General features: G+C 39.0%; 1 protein-coding gene across 1 annotated transcript; it reads right to left on the reverse strand.

The window, feature by feature from the left end:
* Positions 1-933: 933 nt before the first annotated feature.
* mosmoa (modulator of smoothened a) lies at positions 934-20,930 on the reverse strand. The gene is made up of 3 exons (XM_026360748.1): positions 19,978-20,930; positions 11,338-11,550; positions 934-3,871 (listed from the first exon to the last, which is right to left on the reverse strand). Exons 1-3 carry the CDS (start codon positions 20,081-20,083, stop codon positions 3,687-3,689), a joined length of 504 nt encoding a protein of 167 aa, XP_026216533.1. The 5' UTR covers positions 20,084-20,930; the 3' UTR covers positions 934-3,686.
* Between the last annotated feature and the right edge of the window lie 684 nt (positions 20,931-21,614).

Below are 21,614 nucleotides of genomic sequence, written 5' to 3' on the forward strand. Positions count from 1 at the left end.
TTGTGTACGATTTGAGAATCTTCGATTTTAATTGTGTTTAGATTCTAGTTCAATAAATGAAGGAAACTAAATAAAACTTAAATGTTAGTGGAAACTCATGGAGAACATCAGTTTCGTCTTCATCTTCATCTTAGAGTAGGCTTCACAAACCTCTTAACACTCTTAAGTGCTTCCTTGCTGAGAGTCAAATAAGGCTGATACCACTTTTATGTATGAGGAATTTTTTCCATTTTACCACTAGACTCTTACTTTATCTGCCTGCAAACCTCATGATAACGAGTACATTTTGTTAGTTTGCCTTAAAAACATCTATGAACTAATTTAATTTTTCTCTGACATTTAAACCAGAATCAGATCAGAATCCACACTGGTCCAAAATGTTGAACTAATCTGTGTTTAATTTTGTGGGAGAAAAAAAGATCTTCTGAAGGTTGTCTGGTCTAAGAACAATGACAGGCAATGTCAGAAGCTGCCACAAGCAATGTCATGATAGATATTGTGATTTAAAAATAACAAATTTAAAATTAAATCCTTTGAGCAATCTGGCGAGGTTCACATAAAGGGAGCAGCTAGTGCACATTCAAGTCCTAAAAATAACTCCATACCAGGGTCAAAACATTTACTGTGCTAATCATCAAACTGAGATCAAGGTGGGCAGACAACGTAGAAATATTTTTCCAATTTGAATCTCTATTGCTTGTCAATACTGAAGCATGGTAGTAAAGCTGTAAAGCTTTTAAGAGATGTACCCTGAAAACGCAGACAGCCCTTGACTAATGCATCCCTGTTGGATGTCCTTGAATCACAGTGGGTTTGTGTCTGTTTCTTCAGACTTAATGAAGCAGGCAGATTCGCAGGCTGAAGTACTGTATGTGTTGATTTGAATGATTACATTATCTGCAAAAAATAAAACCCACAATAAAGCAGACTGTGTCAGAGTAACACACACCCATTTTTGTCTTTTTATTCAGTGATAAATAATTTCCTATGATCATAGGCTTTATGTGTAGACATCCGATCAAGGCAAGAGACAAATTAGAGGGCACACGTTGCCACCATTAGAAAATAATAGCAGAAACAAAAACAATGAGGTAAGAAGTTCTCTCTCTTTTTTTTTTTTTTTTTTTTTTACATTTGTGTTGCTTCTATTTCTGTAACCTATACTGTTGAATGCACAGTGCTTCCTAATACACAAATCCTGCCTTTTGTGTCTGTACATTATTAAACAAAAACAAAAACAGGTCATGGCACAATACTGATCCAACCAAGACAGGCCACTGCAGAGTGTATAGTTTAGCAGTATACATCATCAGGCCGAGAGTAAGAAAAGCCGAGCAGGAAACAGAATTACAGAACAAAACTCTAAGACTTAGTGACTGACTCTGCGATTTATTCAACACACACACACACACACACACACACACTTTTGAGGAGTGATGGCGTTATTATTATAAGTGTAAACATATACAGTATGAGCCTATATGTGAGTTTTTGTATGTAGATACAGAAGAACAGAAACAATAAGTTGATTAGGCTTTTTAGTGGAGGCATTGCTGCATCAGGGTCAACTGTAAATACACTTATGTATAAACCAAACCTCATCTCAGAGATGGAAGATATGTGAATCCACTGTGACTTGGATAATGCATTTGGAAAATTAGTGTACTTCAGAATAGCTACAACAGAAAAAGTTATTTCAAAAATTATAATACATTTTACTCCTTCTCCAAGTCATGAGTCAAATCTGTGAAGCACATACAGTCTTTTCGATTGCCCACGGTGAACAAACACCCTCTTAAAAACACATTTGTCATAATGCTAGAACTTTCCTGAAAACATTACATTTTTGAGTTCAGTCGTATAGACCACACCCACATAGCCTGTAAATTATGGGAACTATAGTTTCAAATCTTGATCCCCCAAGTTAAAATCCGTCTGTTTTGTATGAGGTGGACACAGCAAATTAACATCCAGCTAATATATTTTTGAAATTACGGTAGTAATAGTGTTTTGCATTTATGGTCATTTAGATATTCTATTGTTTGTACTGACAAAAAAAAACATTATTAGTGTTGTTGTAAGCAATAAGGAATTTGAAAAAGTCATGTAAAAAAAAAAAAAAGATAAAAGAAAATGTTAATTGTTAAAGACAAATATTGTTGGGTGTAGTCCTAACATGGTTATTATACATGCGTGCGTGTGTGTGTGTGTGTGTGTGTGTGTGTGTGTGTTAAATTCACTGGCATCATGAGCAGCACACTGAGGCACAGCCCCATGCATGGACCTGACCTGCAGCCCCACTGCCTTCACTTTTGTACAAAAGACCAAACAAAAAAGAAAAAGAAAAAGGAAAAACACACTCCTGGCTTGCTTCTTTCATGTCCAGCATTAAAGGAGAATACCACCAATTTTCAGCATTAACATATGTTATTTCTGCACTTTATCTAACTTTGTTTCCTATTTATAAAAGTCATTATTGTTGGTTATAATTAGTGATACATGAGATCATCTTAACCCCTCCATAATGTAACACCCAAAGATGTACATCTTTGAAAAATACTCTGAAAACTGTGCTTGTGGTTGTACTTTACAGGGTTGAGATTAACAATACAAATTGAAGAAGTGCGTTTATATTCAGATGATTATTCTTTAAATTCACAGTCTACTGGTTATTGGCAAAAGATGTGCATTAGTGTCATGGATTTAGCTTAGCAAAACAGCTGTCTATACTCCTTTATGTTTTATTGCTATTTTCTGGTCTACGTAAATAACATTATGCAAGGTCTTACATTGAGTGGCATTCTCCTGCATTATGGTACTTGACCCCTTGTTCTGCTGCCCACAGACATCACCTCTTGTTGCTACCTGCTCCTGAGCTGGAGCTGGTTGGAGATAAAGAGGTGGCACACCTGCACCTTCCTTTCGTCCACAGCAGCCTGTGTGTTGGCCCAGACAGCTGTGATCACAGCTGTTCTCCCCAACTACACACCTGGGGCCGTGTGATGCGACAGGCGAGAATAAACCCCGCTCTAAAGCCGAAGTGGCATAAAATGCCCCAGTATCCCTCAAGGGTTCAGTTCAGTGAACCTCAATTACACTCAGAATACTTCAGTGGAAGGGTGACAGGAGTGCAAGAAAAAAAAACAAGAACACAAAATGTACAACAACAGAAAAACACACAACTGAAATAGCTAAGAGAAGCCAAAAATAGCAACAGGAGCGGTCGTGATGGCGCAAATGTGTGCTAAGGGCTGAAGGATGGGCGGCCGTGAGTCAAGTTGAGGACTGGCTGTAGTGGTCCTCAAGAAATGTGCGCCAGCATTGCGGCCACGGTTGCCTTGACAGCGGCACATTAAGCAGCCTTTCCATCAGAACAACAGAGAGACGGCCATATTTTAAATCGACAGTGGCAGGGTGCTGCGACAGCCTCGGCTGCCCTCTCTCACACTCCTCCACCCTTTTGTGCCCAAGTCCTCCCGTAGTGTTTCGTTCGTTTATTTGTTTGCATCTTTTAGTAGTTAGGTACTCCATGGTGCCGCAGACCCTCGACACATAAGAGACTTCCCTGTTTCAGACTTCTGACCAGAGTTTGTTGTTTTTGATTCTCAGTCTTTGTGTGTTTTTGTAAATCCCATAAAATTTGCAGAGCCTCTTGTTTCAGTTCAGAAGCGAGCACGGCCGAGACCTCAGCCAGGGAGGCAAACTTTGCCTGCAAACAGCAGTCCCACTATGGTGAAGAAGATGGAGAGGACAAACAGCACATACGAGGAGCCGACCACCGTGTTGTTGGGCAGCTTGTACGGCTGGCCTCCCACCTCATTGATATAGAAGCCTATGGGGAAGATCAGTGCCGCCATACAGAAGAGGATCACTAGAAAGAAGGAGAGAGAGAGAAAATGTTAATTTACTGTGAGGAGGTTTCCTGTGATTGTGCACAGATTTCTGATTTTAGGTTGAATCCTACATAGAAACCACATCACACAGATTTTTATGATTTTTGATTTATAATTTAAGGATTTAAGAAAGAAAAAAGGTTAACCCTTTACTTTAAGACCTCGTATCCTGCACTTACTGTATACACATTTAACAGCAGTTAGTAACAAACTATAATACAGTTAATGGAGCTGGAACAACTTGATCAACAGAAAATAAATCAGCCTCAGAGAACTGAATAATCAATTTTTTAAATGCAAAAAAAAAACAGTACATATATAATGTTTCTACCTTTGTGTTTTGGATCAGATGGCCAATCAAAAAAGATCTAAAATCCAATTTAGTTTTAATCATACTATTTTATTATTTATTAGTGCATAAACTATAAAATCTAAACTTTACACTCTGCAGTATTAAACTTTAGGGTTGAAGTATAGGTGTTAAAAACCAAGATACAAGCTAAATAAATATTGGTAATGTTACATACAGTATGTCTTCATAAGAGAAGGTGCAATCATTTCTTTTAAAAACTAAAATGATTTAAAGATAGTTAAAACTGGTACATACTGTAAGACACACATGTCTGACCTCAGCCTATGTTTTAGACTCCAAGCAAAATGCAGAAAATGAAACATGAACTCACTCAACTCAGCAGGAGGCTTGGGTTGCTCAGATTCAATTCAATTTTAGCAAGTTAATTAGCGAGAAACAATGGTGCCTTTAAAATGTCTTTGAAAGGAGCAGTTACAGCAAGCAGACTTGATGGTAGGAGAGAGACACTGCTCGAAAAAATGTTCTGTGAAATAACCTTTATGTTGTTTTAATGTTTCAAATGAATTTAAAAATAGGATTAATGAAATGTACAGAAAGAGAAGACCAAGAAAATTCTGACAGGCTCATCTGGCAATTTCATTTCCCAGACTAACTGCTCTTTTGTCCCCATTAGAAGGGAGCACTTAATTATGTAAGGTTTCTAAACACCAAGGTCTGTTATCATAGCTGGAGCTGTTACTTTCTACAATCAACAGCAGATTTTATTCTCTTCTACTGACAATAGTGAACACTACAGTGTGTGTGCCACATTTTACCTGCTGTGCCAGATTAAAATGGAGAGATGCGACTGAGTAAGTGTGAAGCTGAACACTGACTAATGAAGGGGAATCTTTCACACAGAGACATTGATGACACTTTGTTTAAGCCTGAGCATCTTGACAATAACCATGACCTGTCAGTGTCCTAAAGTGCTTAAAATAAATATAATAAAAACACAATAATTAGCTGTTCTACTAAAGACACACCAACCTGAGGGGATAAACAAAATAACACGCTAACAAGACTCAGATACAGCAACAAAATACACCATAGAAAATAAACCATAGTCTAATATGAGCTGTAAATTAGCCATCTACTGCAGCAGCATCTACTTTTGGCCTCATTAAAATTATACTTTTTCTGACCCCACACCCACAGTTAGGCCACGGTGTGAGTAGTTTTGAGTTAAACAACATGTACAACCACAACAGGTAAAAGTATTATACTAACATCTTTTACTTCTCAGCTGTATCTTAGGTTTCTCTGATTGTGTGATCTACTATACAATATAACACTAAATGCAAACACAGACATAGAAAAATATGTAATGCTCATGCACACACACACACACACACACACACACTCAAGTGGCAAAAAACTAGGTTGTCTGAAATACTGTTTCCTTTGTCACTGTGCCCTCTGCACAGGTCAGACACTGCAGTCTGGCTGGAGTCTGTGCACGAGGTGCATAAAAGTGTAAATCAGTAATTATGTTCCACGTTTTCTAAACAGCCACATCCAGCTCAGTTTATTCACTGCAAATAAGCTGAATCCTGAAAAAGCTTTTGCTCATTTAAAAAAAAAAAAAAAAAACTCCTCAGGCTGTTGAGAAAGCCACATGTATGTTGACAGTGTTGTCATTTCCTACAGCTTGAGCTGGATGTTACATAACAGGAAAGAAATTACTGATAGCATATTTACGTCATGAGACAAACTAAAAGTAAAGTGTTTTTTAGTGAGAGTAAAGAAAAGGAGAAAACTCACTTTGAAAAATAATCTTTTTACACCTTCCACTTCAAAACCTGAACCACCAACAGAATGATGTTGTTCCCAACTTTCTCATTAAATTACAGTATAACAGTTACACTATCATCTGATTTGTTAAATGCACATGTTAAACAAGAACGTCAAAATCTAGTTTCTGTAATCAGAGTAGGAGACTAGAAAACATTCCTGATCATGTGCTTGCTAAACTGGATTTTTTTATGTCCACAACAAAGGCTAGCAGAACGAAGACGCAAATCCAATTCACAAGTCACAATCACATTGTAAGGAAAAGCTGCACACACTACTAAAGCTCATTTGTAGAGTCATATATCATTAATACAAAAAGCCATTACCAAATAGAGGTCAGGAGTTGAGGACATACTGTACTGTATGTACTCAGTAATATATAGAGTCATCACGTTACTACAGTGCATGTAAACTCTGCTTGGGTGCATATGGACACAATTGCGAGCTCTCAAATCTGTATCAAACCCAGTGGGATCAATTATCTTGCTGTGCTGACCGCATGCTGAGAGCCATTACATTCATAAGAGGCAGCCATCTAAAAAAAAAAAAAAAAAAAATACAGAGAGCTGCTCAGTGTGTGTGAGGTTTGTTAGTAGCTGCAGAGCACAGCAGAGGTCAGGGGTGAAGTCATTACGAAGTGTTATTGTGCTGTCCAGGAAGTAGGTGAGTCGACTGAATAACAAGGTTGTCATTAATTAGAAAGGCTCTCTTATGTTCTGCTTCCTTTGAGGATGTTATTTCTGAAGGCTTGGGTCTAGCTCTCAGTCCACTTACGTAACACTCGGTGACGTTCGACAGCAAAGCAAACTGTGACTTTTGTGAATCACAGATGAATGGTCCTGCAGAATTTGTGGAATAGCTTTATCTGATTAAAAATAACCTTGTTTTGCTGCACTAAAGAGCACAATCACTATTTCTTCTTTTGTTTTAAGTATGACACCAACATAACGTATGGTAGCTCTTTCAAGTTAACTGTGGCTGTGTATAATTATTTGACTCAACAGTGTGTAGCCCATGTGGTGACAGCTCACGAAGCCATTTTTAGCTTACATTTTTCACTGTGTTGTGCCAGTTTGCAGAGCTGCTCAGTACCTGAACGGTGACATTTCCTGGGCTTAAAAAAACCTCACTTTTGTTGCCTTTAATAGCTTTGTTAACCAGAACATGCAGCTGAAACAGTCCACAGTTTTACAGCAATGTGAATATTAAGATTAAGATTGAGACATTTCCGTATCTTGAAGATATCAACAATTCACTCCAGAGATTAAATATTTCATTAGGGATGGGTTATATAGATAGAAATCTGCTATTGTGGTGAGAAATTGCTAATATATTCAGAAACAGATCTGTAAAGCTAATGTCTATACTCACATCCAGTCTATCTGAGAGCATGAATGAGCGCTGTATGATAAAACCTGCATCGCAGCAGGTATAAGCTGTCTTCTGGCCTGCTCATTGCTCCGGCCATGTATTTATCTATGGAGTGGGGTGGGATTGTAAAAGCATGTGTCGGACAGTAAGCTAAAGTGGAGCCAGAAATCTGTGGCTCAGCATTATTCCTGCAAGCTTCAGCCAGAAAGTTAATTGAAGTGCACCTCATGGTCCACTGCTTCTATTTAAGTGCCTAAACCAATGACATACCGTGCCTTAACATGCTGCTGGAGAATCTTAGTGATAAAGAAATGCACCACAACAATTAGTTGATTAATTGATTGACAGAAAATTAACCAGCAGCTGTTTTTACAGTCAATTTATTGATTATGTCCATTTCTATGTTTTTTATTAAACTAAATGTGCTTGTATTTTATACTTTTGATCATAAAAAGCAAGCTAATTTTCTGATTTATATAGCAAGTAAAATAAAATAATCTAGTATACGATAAAAGACATCACTGTTCGCATCTATCAAATAACTTTTTTTTACCTGTACTATTTATTTTATTCATACATTTTATTTATTATGCTCGGTTGTTGAAACTGTTAAACTGATAAATACAAACACAAATCATGTTTCTAGTGTTTTACTCTGTTTTCCTTCTCTGCTAATGTAACAACCTAATTTATCCACTAGATTGACTTTGAATCTCTTCAATCAGTTTGAGATGGGTTGTGCTGGTTCAGTGGTAATGTACCATTGGTTCCATGTTTCCTCAACACAGAGCCATCTGTGGCGTACTGACACTGCTTCATCATGTTCACCGGAAAAATCTAAATAACTAAATTTTTACATTTAAATTGATTTTAAAGGTTGAGCAGTTAAATAAATAATCCAGCAAGTCACAGAGGCATGATTCACCAATTTACTGCCTCAAATAAAGTCACTTTCATGTAATTCCTGACAAGATTATCTAACAAACATGTTTAATCTTGACCAGTGACGTTAACAAGAGCCACAAGAGCATTGTTCCTCATTAACACTCATTACTACAGTGTTTTAACCAGTAAAATTTGCCTAATTGATGACATCTGCATATTAATTTCAACAAACCAGCAGATGTTAGCTTATAAAGGTAGATACTGACCTAAAACAGTCTTTTTCCAGTCCTTCAGTTCTTATACTGTACAGAATTATCTTATAATATAAAGAGAGATTGTTTTTGTATGCTGATACTAAAGGTTGTCTTAAACTCTGACTGAAGTGCTGCAAACTGCAATATCCAGAAACGTAATCCAAAAGTTTCTTTTTTATGGGCAAAAGTAATTGTTTGACAATAAAAACTGGCACTTGCAGCTGTGATTAATATTTGGGGTCTAAGGGAGAGAATTGCACATGTCCAAACTAATTTTCATTGATTTCCGTTGTGTTTTTTGTAATGAAATATTAACACTCTGGAGTCCATGTGTTTATTGGTGAATAGACTGAACATGTTATGTTAATAGAACGAGTAATTTAATTATAAATCGTGTAGAAACAAGCTGAGAAAGCTTTTACACAGGATCTCAGGATTCTTAAACCTTACGTTACTGCTCTTTTCATAGTAATTCAATGAACAACACATGTTCTAAAAAGGCTTCATGTAAGCTGACGATATAATAGCTGTGTTTCTTTCATTTCTCTGTTGTGTAAAAACTGTGAAACTGCATTTTTTGGAACCTTAAACATTTTTATGATAATAATGATAATGAAATACTTTTTTGATCACCTTGCGGAAATTGTTGTTTGGACAGCTGCAGTAGATGATGGCGCTACTGTGATGTGTCGGTGTCTGGTCCGAGGACACCTCGACATGTAGCCAGGAGGAACCAGGAGTCAAACCTCTGACCCTGGGGTTTATAGACGACTACCAACTGAGATACATGTCGCCCCAAACAAATAAACATTACTATGAAGATAGCACATTTTCATAGGTACCTCTGTAATTTTTACTTACTATACTTTAGGTTCTGGGAAGCTTTATATTTAGTTAAACTGACAAAATGCAAGTCAGACTTAAAGTTGCATTTGTGCTGAAAAAAGCGGTTTTACATAAAATGAACGCGCACAAAGTCAGCAAACTCCAGAGAAGTAATTACCTCATTTATTTTGTGCAGTTACTGTTAACGTATTGTCTCTGTGTGTGTGTGTGTGTGTGTGTGTGTGTGTGTGTGTATGTGTATATATATATATTTATATATATATATATATTTTTTTTTTTACTGCAATCCCATTCCACCCCCACTGGCCCTCAAACCTTGAAGAAACACTGCTGGTGTGTGTGTATATAGACACAGAGGGAGGCTTGTGCTGGCCGTACAAAGCTGTCCATTCAGGTGCTGGTGGCCTGGAGCCAGTTACACTAAAGACCGCCCACCTCCTCTCAATCTCTATCACCTGTTTGACCCAAATGAACCACCCCCGTCTCTTTGCTACCAGCTTTGTTTTATTCTCCCTTCCTTCCCGTCTATTTCTATCTCCTCACTTAACCTCTCACCCTCTCTACCGCACCGCAGAAAAAAGTGTTCACCATCACAGCTCAGCTCGGTCACTTTTGCCTTTCTGCTCCTGTCCTCCACTTGAAAAAAGCTCTTGAGGTACAAGGGGCCACATGGAAGACCATCAGTCACTAAAGTGCCAGCTAATGGGGGTTGTAAAAGTGAAAAAGCAATGCTTTACTATCACAATTCTCTCTCCCTTGTTTCTTCTAGCTTACACCTAAATGTATTTCCTCATAAAGTGATAATATTCATCACGCTTTAAACCAGTTTTGGGAGGGAAAATCTGTACTAATAATATACCTCTTGTCTAATACAGCAAACACAAGCTTAGCAGGGAGACAAGGGTGACAATTGCTCACAGTTGCTATGGCAACTTCCTTACTTTCCTTTTAGTGCGATAGTCAAACAATGTCTCAACGCCTTTCTAATATAGCTTGTGGCACAGATTTCTTGCTTACCGGACAGACAGTATGGGGAGAGGTGATTCATTAGGTATTTCCAAATTATTACGACAAGTTGCAAAACCTAATTATGTGATTTACATGAATTTGCATTTGGCAAAACATGCAAATGAACTTGTCTACTAGGACAAAGAAGTCACAGTGTCGTGGAAAATGCACCCAGCTTTCAAACAATAATACAGTGCAGAGCATTGTGGCTTCTCATGCCACTGCTCCATCTGTACAACTGTGCTCAAGGCTCCATTCCTTTTACTAACGGACCAATCAAACTCCACCCTCCCACACAGCCTGACGAAAGCAGCCTGGCCGCAGTGCACAGGACAAATGCTGAGTTATTATCGAGTACTGGAAGCGCATCTATATGGCAATCAGGTTTAGAAAAAAAAAACAAAGTGTCAAGGGAAAGAGGCAGAGAAAACACTAGAGAAATGCTGTGGCACATAAGCCACCCACTCAGGTACCAGACAAGATACATTACTCAATAAATAAGCTTCAGCGAATAAATGGAGTCATCAAATATGCATTAAAAAAACAAAAAAAAAAGGGATAAAAAATGCAAAAAAAACTAAAACACACCCACACACAGGTCCTCGTGCCTCTGTCAGAAACACACAAAGTCCTGCATACAGCTACGGATGTGTTGACGTCACATGCATCATCTACACATGTAAATTAACTAGACTAAAACCAATTTTCACACTGATTCTACCACCGCGTTTCTGCTTTTTAGCATTTTCTGCCATAAGCAGAGTGTGCCTGAATATAGTAATGCGGCAAAGGTGATTTTCTAAAGGTTATGGCATGCCAGATGAAGTCAAACAAAGAAGAAAATGAGACAGCTCCAGGGAAAATGTGCTGACAGCAAGTCTAATAAAGCAAACCTCTTTCACTCAGTGTCAATGTCATCGCCTCAGTCACTTACTGCCAGTGAAGGCGATCCAGCGGGCATATTTGGTGGCTTCTCTGCGCCAGTGTGACGCCACTAGTAGTCCACAGGTGACTGTGAGAGAGATGATGCCCATGATGATAAAGAAAAGTGTGGTGACCCATTCTGGAGGCAGCCGTGGCGGAATACAGGTTCGGTCTCGTCCGTGGATGGTTTGACATTGACGAACTAGGCCGACTGTAAGAGCACCTGCAGAGACAGAGTGAAATATGATGAGGTATCAATTTTTATTCATCATTATTAATTTATCATTTCAGAGGCCAAAGTGGAGAGGATATAAAGTGCAGATTCTAACATTTGGATATTGGAACATATGCACTTCCCACTGCACTGCATCTCCCTCATGTTTTTCTTATTGAATTCTCTCTCAAAATGAATTGTCTTCATCTTGTGACAGGGTAAGAGCACATGCACACTGAGAGGCCCTGTAGAGATAAGACGATGGCAAAGGTATAAGTTAATTAAAGCTAAAACAGCCAATGAAGTTAAGTAATCGCACCATTTTTATTTGTGCTGAATCACATTGATTCCTTTTAGCCTTGCACAGTTCAGGGCACAGAGATTAGAAAGCCCTGATGTATAAGACTTCAAAGCAACACAGTTAATACAAAGCTCATAAACAAATATATGAACTTGCAACCATAGAGACAGAATCCTATATATACTGTCAACATGGAGGCAAACATTGGAATAGCTGACCTTAAACTTAGACCTCACAGAGAGTGAGAACAAGGAAGGAGAAGAAAATTTGCAAGGGAAAACAACACAAGAGCAAATCACTGTGTCTTAGGACAAGCAGTAAAGTGGTGATGAATTGCTGTGATAATAAAAGGGACAAGTAAAGGACAAGGAATTGAAAAAGATGGTTAAGAGCTCCTTTAATTTGTCCACTGGTAGGCCCAATTATACCAGTGGCCAACATTTATCCTTCCACTTCTTGCACAAGTCCTGCCAATTACTGAATCTATCCCACGCACGTCACTCAATAAAAACTGTCAGAATTTGCATGAAGAGACAAATTTGCAGCAGCTTTAAAGGCTTAATATCTCTATACTGTACAGTAATATGTCTGAGCCTTCATTACTCTGCAAAAAACTTAAAATCTCCTTCCTCCATCCAAAGATATAGGATGTTTGAATGAGTAAGTTTGCATATCTGCTTTCACAAAACATGACATCACTAAACCGTCTTCTGTACCAATGCATCAATTATTGAGTATGAGCAGAGCACAAGTGTGATAGATAGTACTCAGGGCAGGAACATGTGCTACTGGTGCAACCACTCTGGAGGGATACCATTTAATGAGAGCATGTACTGAAGGGAAACGTCTACCTGAGTAAGCAAAACAGTGTAGTATCATTCAGGACTCTGCTGATCGCAGGTCTCTAGCAAAGAAATGTGGACAGTAAGCAACAGAACACAGGGAATAGGAGGTCTTCATTTCAACGGGATAAAAATGTGTAGTGGATTTATTTATATGGGTATTCAATCTGTACCTATTTTACTACGTTGGATATTTTATTTGAAACTAAAAAAAGAATAATATTTTATTTACTCATAACACAAATTGAGTGAATAGAGTGTTCACAGGAGCTCAATAACAGTGACTTGGAAGATGTCTGAAATCACCAGGATCTAATGCTTAGTTGAGTGACTTAGAGGTCAACTGTGTACTCTGACAAATAAGGCCTTTGTCAATATCAGCAACGAGTCATGGTGGTGGCATCATCATCTTGTGGGTAGGTTGCTCAGCAGCAGGGACAGAGAGACCAATAAATACAGAGAACCATAAATACACCCTAATAGTTAACTCCTTCAAGAAGGTCTGCTCCAGATTGTATGAGAGCTGAGACTGAGGTGACAGTGGTGAAAATTTACATTTAATCTGTTTGATAGGATTGGCCAGAAGAATGAGACAAACTGCCCATCTGTCACTGATAATGTATGTGAAGAAGAATGGGCTGTGCTTCATGCATGTCTGAGTGACGTGTTGCTGGGTTGTGTTTACACGTGTGCTAGAGATGAACAAAATGAGGACCCAAAACTGTTAAATATATATTGTGTGTGACTAAGCTAATTCTAAACTGAGAATTTTAATGGTGTAGAGACAGAATAATACTAAGGCATAACTTTCTATACATGTTAGAGGCATAATCTGAAAAAAGAACAATTAACGGGTGGTAAATACTCATTCAGCTGACCACAAAACCACACATTCACTGAAAAGGAAAGCCTGTGTGGGCGAGATCATAAAAGTTCAACAGTGGCTTTAGCAGGAGGGTGGACGTGTGCATGAGACAAGTGTGCTAGCTGGAATTTCAAAAGGTCAAGCTTGTTACTTGGTTTGTCTGGCACCTGAATCCCGGCATTTTATTATCTTGATGTTATAGCCTGTGTATGTTTACTCAGTAAATATAAGATGCTAGTAAGTCTATAGCATTAAAATGCTTTGTGAAACAAGTGTTCTTTTAGTCCATGGGCGTGGTGGGTTGTGCTGGGTGGTTTGTCCAGAGGAAATCCTGTCGCCTTTATAACAACCAGTGAAAACACTGCTTTTACAGCAACAACCAAACACAATGAGCCCTTCCCAACAAACAAACAATGGCAGTGGTTTGGGGTTATCGATGTTTGTAGATGTTTAAGTTAAACCATATAATCAGAATTGCAGGATTTACATAACCTGTTAGAGGCCAAAAAAAGCCCATATATACAGGAATAGTAAAATCAGAAGAGCACACTCTATTTTAAACAGGTAGTCAGGTAGAAAAGGATTTCTGTCTTGCTGTGGCAATTCAATTTTCATTCATTCTCCAAAAATGGAGGTTAAGGCTCATGTAAAAAAAATGGCACCTGAGTCGTTCAGAGGATGACTCAACAGCCTGTTCACGCAGTCGGACCAACATCACAGAGAAGCCTTGAACGAATTAAAGAATGGAAGAAGAAAGCAGGGACTGGTGCTGGGTACAGGCAAAAGTTTGATAGCTGCAATTAATGGCACCAGTTTATAACTATTTCCCCTGGATCCTCTGACCTCCTGCTGTTTAACTAGCTCTCAGTAGCATTCCTCCCCTACAGCAGGCAGGCACGCTATGGTACATGGATAAAGGTAAACAAGTCAACAAGCAGGACCACAAAGAAAGTTCTAGCCTGGCTCAAACAACAATGGTGCATATTTCTAATATAATAAAAAAATAGCTTTATTTATAAAGCACTTATCAAGCTGACCTGACCTCAAGAGCAACAAAATCCAACTTCAAATCTGAACAAAAACTTTAGTGTAAAAATTGCAGTAGTTAACTGCCAACTGCTCACAGACATAAAACCAAGAAGCCAAACATAAAACCCCCATAAACCTTGCATGAATTTTTATTTTTACACTATGTTTCTTTGTGTGGGATTAAACAAACACGACCTACTGTGTTAATTACTGGGCTGGTAGTTGGACAGAGGCCGACTAGCCTTTTCTCTCGTTTCAATTCTGAGCTAAACTAACCAGCTGTCACTGCAGCCTATTGGGTCTGAAACTGATATTTTGCTAATTATGCTGTACACTGGTCGATAAAATAGACACAAACACAAAGACTATACAAAACTCTAGTTAAACAGTATGGATAGTCTATGGATGAGAGCCACAAAAGTACAATTAAGCTGCTGTACATTTAATAAAAAAAATATAAGAAAGGCAAAGGCATTAATTTAATAGAAAATTTGCTATATTGTGATACACTTGTATGTATCACAGTACGAAATGACCTATAGACCAAGATTTTGGTCAAAGAAATCTAAAGACAAAGTCAGAGTTAAGGGAGCACCTTGTAAAAGGGTAAACCTACGTAACCTTACCTTGCGCATCAACTAGTACACAAAAAAGCTGCAAAGTCACAATTCACTTGTGGGTGATAAATACTGATCAAAGAAATCACAAGCAGCGTGAGAGCGATGCTGCCATTTGCGGTCTGACAGAGCCATATTGCCGTCTGACAGAGCCATATGGCCCCAGCCCATTAACACGGTTGAGGCACATCACTAGTACAATAAGCCCAACTTCTACATCTGACTGTAAACACCCATATGGTCACAGCTTGACAAAGGTTAACTCTCTGGTCCAACAGATTCACCCTGACAATGCTCCTAAACAGTAAACATCGCTTTAACAATTGTGCTTTAATTCACATAAGAGGGAGATAGATGCTATGACCATTCCCAGAGCTCGCTTGAAACAAAAACTGCCTAAATCCATTATGTTTACGCTATAAAACAGGACTCACATGGTTCCTCTCCCTCTCATTTACCGAGAAAATCGGCCAATTCTCCATTTAGATCACTATCGCGCCCCGATCATGCCCTGTTACCCTGCAGCCAGCTATGTACTCACTATGATCAAAACACTCCTCTCACCATGTCTCAGAGCAAATGAGAGGAAATGAGGGCCATGTCTGCTCATCTTCAGCATGATGATTCTGTCATTAGTGGAGCATAGAGGGTGCTGATGTTTGTAAGCTCTGGAGGGATGAGTCAAACAGGCCTCTGAACTGTGGTGGGCGGCAAGTAGGCAAGCTCCGGGCAGCCAACAACTGCTGGTGCTGCTGGATTTTACAGGGCCTACTTACACTGTAGGGGTACTAAAGCTGCACAGGTGTCCCAACTTGCACATAAACTATGCTAGACCTGCATATGCAAAATGAGACAAGCACCAACATGCATGAAAACAATGATCACAAAATAGTGAAGCAAAGTGACAATAACTGCAGAGTCACAGTAAACATTACTCTAGATGTCATGGTCATTTCTTAAGAGACATTAATCCTGATTACTGTCAATGACTCCCAGTCAAATTCCCTTTGGGATATTGATGTTAATTTATATACAAAAACTGCTTTGTCTGTATTTGTACTAGAATAAATCTAAATAGAATTAACAGATTTAGATTGCACATATTCCTGATGAATTTTTAATATGAAAAACAAAGAATAACACAAAACACTGCTTTTGAGAAAGACTAAAACCAATATGCTCACATATTTGCGGGTAAGATATACCATTACGTAACAGGAAGATGTTTTTGACAGCTTGTATGAATTTTGCATTCCTGCAATCTAAGTACATCCATTAATGCAAATAAAGGTTTATAGACAAGATACATGTTTAATTTGCTATGAAGGAAATCTTAGGACAGATTTACAAGTTCTTCCTTCATATTCAGCAGGCGCAAGAATAAGATGGAGCTGTTAAATCATTGTCAGAACAGTTCTACCGTCCTGCAGAGCTTAAGGAGAAGTAAATTATGTAAACAACACTTTAACTTTTCAGTCTGCAGCAATCAAAGAAATAGCTGCTGCAACTTTAACACTTGGGTGACCTGCAGGTAATGAGTTTCTCAGCTGCAGCTTTTATTCTTTCTTTAGTTGCTTTTCACTGTAGGTAATCCATGTCACTAAGTGCACCATCTATGCCTGAAGATTGTAAAATTCATCATGTCTCCTATTCTACACTGTGCTGTGTTTTTTTTTTTCCTTGCCTGTTAGTTGAAGAGGCTGGACTGAATAACTGGATGATATTGGCTGGGGCTGGCTTCAGTTCCTTTCTATAAGCAACGCTGTACGTCCTTGTGCTTTGAAACAGGATACCTAAAATAACAACCAACATTCTCCAACTGCATCTCTTTTAGATAATATCAGACTCGAGCTATAACTATAGCAGCAGTTTCTTGCATTGTGCAAACAATTGTGATTCCCTGTTGTGAAGTGATGCAGCTCCTTAGTATTCTATGGAAATTCAATTTGTCTGTTTAATATTACACAACTTATACTCTCCAGATATCACATTAGAGCAATAAAATCTTCCACTGTGAGGGAAATGTGCGAGGTGCTGTGATTATTTACAATCAATGATAAATGAAGATAATAAAAATGCATTTAAGAAACCACCTGTTTAAAAAGTGAACCAGTAGCATCTCCATGTCACGACTATCACCCTATTGCTTTAAGTAAAAGTAAAACGTTTTAAAATTTCCGTATTATCTACAAAAGCTACATGGGAGGTTGCTACATATGTAAATCTGCAATCATCACTGTCCCTGGATACAGTGGTGAGATTAAAGTCAGTCTATACCTGGATGTGATTTAGCATTTTTAAGTGGGTGTGTGCATACAGTGTGTTTTAGAGGCTATTCAAGCTCTAGAGAATGACATCCACTGTGGTGACAAGCATTTGTAGGAGGGTCGTTGTCAACTGAGCTGCTGGGAATCACAGTTTGTGTCTGACACTCTTGCAAAAATTGTTCTGTCTTGACGCTTAGCACAGGAAATCAACTTTATCTTTTTATTGCCCAAGGATATCACACTCAAGTAAGAGAGGTGTCATGGACTCGCATTCTGTCTTTAGTCGGAGGAGTAGTCCTACTTTTCCTTTGTCACGTTTCTAGTATATGTAGATCCAGGGGTTTAGCTTTTTCTGTGTCACTTAACCTAAAGCTTTGTGTCCATTGTTATGTGTAAAAACAGCAAGTATCAGTGCTAAATGGCTGCACAGTGTGTTTACTTACTATTGATTAGTTCACAAAAAAGCTTTCATCAAATCACTTGGCCAAAATTGGAGCCCAAAGGCCACACACTCCTTGAGCAAAGACCAATGCTAATTGCACGGTGAGCCATATCTCTTTCTCCATGTTCAAAGTCCAAAGACAATATGCTGTGCTCCACAAGAGCAGACACTGTCCCCCCTAGTAAGACTACAAAGCTGGAAATCAGAGGTCAGCTGATTGGACATAATGCAATCCGGGGGGCTCATCACAGATTCTCATATTAACATGAGATAATAAACTAGCACGTAAGAAGAGGCAAACACATGGTACGACTCTCGCTGAATTAAATTCCAACTATCAGTACAATGACAACAGCAGGGAATCATTAAAATAAATCTTCAGCTGCTTTCCCAATAACAAAATCATCTAAAAAAGCTACATATCTACTGGCATATAAAGACAGAAACATACCGTCAAATATTTACACAAAAGATGTACTTTAAACAGAAATCTCTTCCTTTCTAGACGAAATAACACTAATAACATCTCGCTTATGAATCTACATTACTTTAGGGTTGAAACCCAGGGGCTGGTACATTCTCAATATGATGAGAAAATAAGAGTGTGAAAGGGATGTATGCAAGTAGTCTAACACCTCGATATCTCATAAAACCATCCAAGACAAGTCACATTACAATCATCAAAGAGAGGGACTGAAAGCTGTGACGAAAAGCGAGAGAAGAGACAGAGAGGTGGAAGCTGCTTGCTGTAAAACACCCACTCTATAACACCACCCTCACTCACCACATCACTGTAGTTAAATATAGCAAAGGTTCAGCTTTCTGGACATGCAGGTACAGAACTGTGGATCTCTCTGGGCAGTTACCATGCGCTTGATTTGGGTCTTCGGTGTGCTAATTGTAGATGAACTGCACCATAATGCTCAGAACCTTGTCCTCAATAGTGTAATGTAACTACAGATTCATTCATGCTTTCCAAAAACAATCATGTAGTATGAATTATAGAAGATGCACTCATTTTCTTTGCAACACATTATCATTTTATATGCATTGTTTATTCTGCTGAGCTAATACAGAGTGAATGTGTATTGCTGGATGATGAACCCTCCCTGACCCAGTTACTAAGCTGTCATCCGGCAGAGGGAACAAAGAGGAGCAGCTGTCTATCAATAGCCTGAATGTGTTTTCAGGACTGACACAAATAAAACAGAGGACCAACGGCACATGTTGCTGTCCAAAATCAGCAGGGAGCAGGGATTAGATTCAATTAAATGTCATGTCACCGAGATGACTTTACCTTAAGTGCTGAGATGAAGTCTTAAAATCAGTCAGTTAACAGCGAGAAAATTGGAAGTAATGATTATTTCTATTACTGACTCATCTATTGGAATATACTGATGCACAAAATGTCACAGTTTCCTTATATATGTTGTGAAGTCTTCAACCTGAATTTTTTTTGACCAGTTAAAAACCCAGGTAACATTTTTTGGAACAAGATAAAACAAAAAAGCAGCAAATCCACACAACTAAGAAACTGCTAACACTGTAAGTTCCTGAAAGCAAACTAAGTAGTTGTTTGAGTCATTTTTAGTGATATAAACAATAATAGTAATTATTCTCAAACACAACATTGTAAATCTGCTATCATAGGATTTTAGAGTGATGTTCAGACAAAACATGCAACTGAAGGACATCACTTTGAGGTCTGATAAAGTGTAATGAGCCTTCAATTAAAACATTTTCTGACATTACAGAAAGTAAACAGGTAATTTAAAGTCATAAAATATGAATAAGCTGTAGCCTGCAGCTACAGAAATAGTAGAAATGCTTAACAAGCGATGTAAATATGCACTGTGTAAAACAAAAGATGCTGCTGCAGATGAAACCCTCCACACACACACACACACACACACACACACACACACACACACACACACACACACACACACACACACACACAATGGGACACATCTTTGTTGTGGAGATTATCTGTGGGCACATGCTGCTCCCAGGAGATCTGGATAAAGTGCACCAAACATTAGCAGTAGTTTCTAATGTGGCTGCTTCATTTACCTGCTGATTCACCAGTGTTGATCCAGTCTGGGTTTGCAATACTGGCTATTGCAAAGATATCCGCTGCCAGAAACAGGCACCCTGAAATGATCGTTAGTTTATCCATATCGCCAGCTGATGAACGATGTGGGGAAATGCGGTGGTCGTTGTCCAAGTGAGAGACACAGGGTGGGCTGTAATCAGTCTAACCTCGCCCCCTTCAACAACAGGAGCCTGCTGTTGTGGTTCTGCTGTGCATTTTGCAGCAACGTTAGCTCCTTCGCGTAAGCCAAGCGAGAGCTTCCAGCTACAAAAGGCTCAAAAACGTCGCACAAAAGCATCACATCTCAAATGCTCGCTGTAGTTCAGTACGATAAAAGTGTAGCTCACTCGGCACCAAAGCCCTGAACCGTTTGTGTGGTCTTTCGGATCCGTTTAGCAGCAGCAGCCACCGCAGCAGCAGCAGCATCGGGTACAGCTGCGGCTAGCAGGGAGCTAGCTAGCTACTTCCCAGATTCGGGCTCGGTGAGCCGAGCTGCGGCCCAGAGGCTGCTCGACGCCCGAGACCGAGCCTGCGCTAGCATTTCAGACGCTCTGACACACAAACGGAGGTGCAGAAGAAGCAAAGCAAGCCCCCCTCACTCCGCCGTATCCGTGTTTTTTTTTTTTTTGGGAAGGTCTAACGTTAGCCGTCTGGAAAACGAGAACCCATCACCCTCTGCTGCTCACTGAAGCCCGTTCCCCGTCTCCGCTGGAATAGCATCTGGTTCTCGGAGTCCGTTAGCCAGCCGCACCGCCTCCTCTTCCTCTCCGTCTGCTCCGGACCACGGTGGGGAGTGGGCTCGACTTTCACGCAGCTCAACAAGCGCCGTTCTCAGTCCCGATCCGGACGGTAAGACGGTAAGGGTATTGTTATGATTTCCACACGTACGAGCACCGTTAGCTCAGCCTCCGTTTCTGCCAAATGACATCAGGCGAACAAACACCCCCACGCAGCGTCACACGCAGCGTCACACGCAGCGTCACACACGGCGCCTGTCTTCTCGTTCAGGAGGGGGGGTCGCTCTCTCTCTTCTCGCGATACTACGTGCCTGCGTGGGTGTGACTATTAAATTATGAATCGATATAATTAATTCATTAATTGATTAATTAATTAATATGAGGCCCAGAGGTGCAACACCGTGCAATGTCAAGTGTTAAATATAAACAAAATACTTACCTAAAGTATCAAAAGTATGTTTATGATTTTATTTCTTTATTAATATCATTACGGACTGATTTCATATCAGAGAGTGGGATAATATCACAGTTATAGATTAATCCGTGTGTTAATTGCTTTAATGGTGCAGCTAGTAAAAATGGAGTTTAAACGCTTTACTGATTATTTGTTTTAGGTCTTAAAATGTAAATTACTGTACGTACTGTTGGGTAGCTTGTGTATTCCTGTATCAATAACATCTAAGCATTATACTGTATTATATATTATTAATCGCATTTTAAAAAGTAACTAGTAATTACAGTTATGGAATAAATGCAGAAAAAGTCTGATATTTGCTTCTGAAATAGTACTAATTTATTTTCCCCCACTGAAACACAAACAAAAATAATAAAAAAACATAATAAATGTGGTTATCTCCGTTCTTATCTTTTCAAAAATA

Source organism: Anabas testudineus, chromosome 8, assembly GCF_900324465.2.
Source record: "Anabas testudineus chromosome 8, fAnaTes1.2, whole genome shotgun sequence".
NCBI classification, from domain to species: Eukaryota; Metazoa; Chordata; class Actinopteri; order Anabantiformes; family Anabantidae; genus Anabas; species Anabas testudineus.

What these genes read in the sequence shown, in the direction of transcription:
- mosmoa (XM_026360748.1), bottom strand. Translation starts at nt 20,083, where the DNA reads ATGGATAAACTAACGATCATTTCAGGGTGCCTGTTTCTGGCAGCGGAT. An exon ending in CAACACTGGTGAATCAGCAG is followed by an intron (nt 11,551 to 19,977) that starts GTAAATGAAGCA and finishes CTGTCTCTGCAG; the next exon opens with GTGCTCTTACAGTCGGCCTA. An exon ending in CTGGATCGCCTTCACTGGCA is followed by an intron (nt 3,872 to 11,337) that starts GTAAGTGACTGA and finishes CCTTCTTTCTAG; the next exon opens with TGATCCTCTTCTGTATGGCG.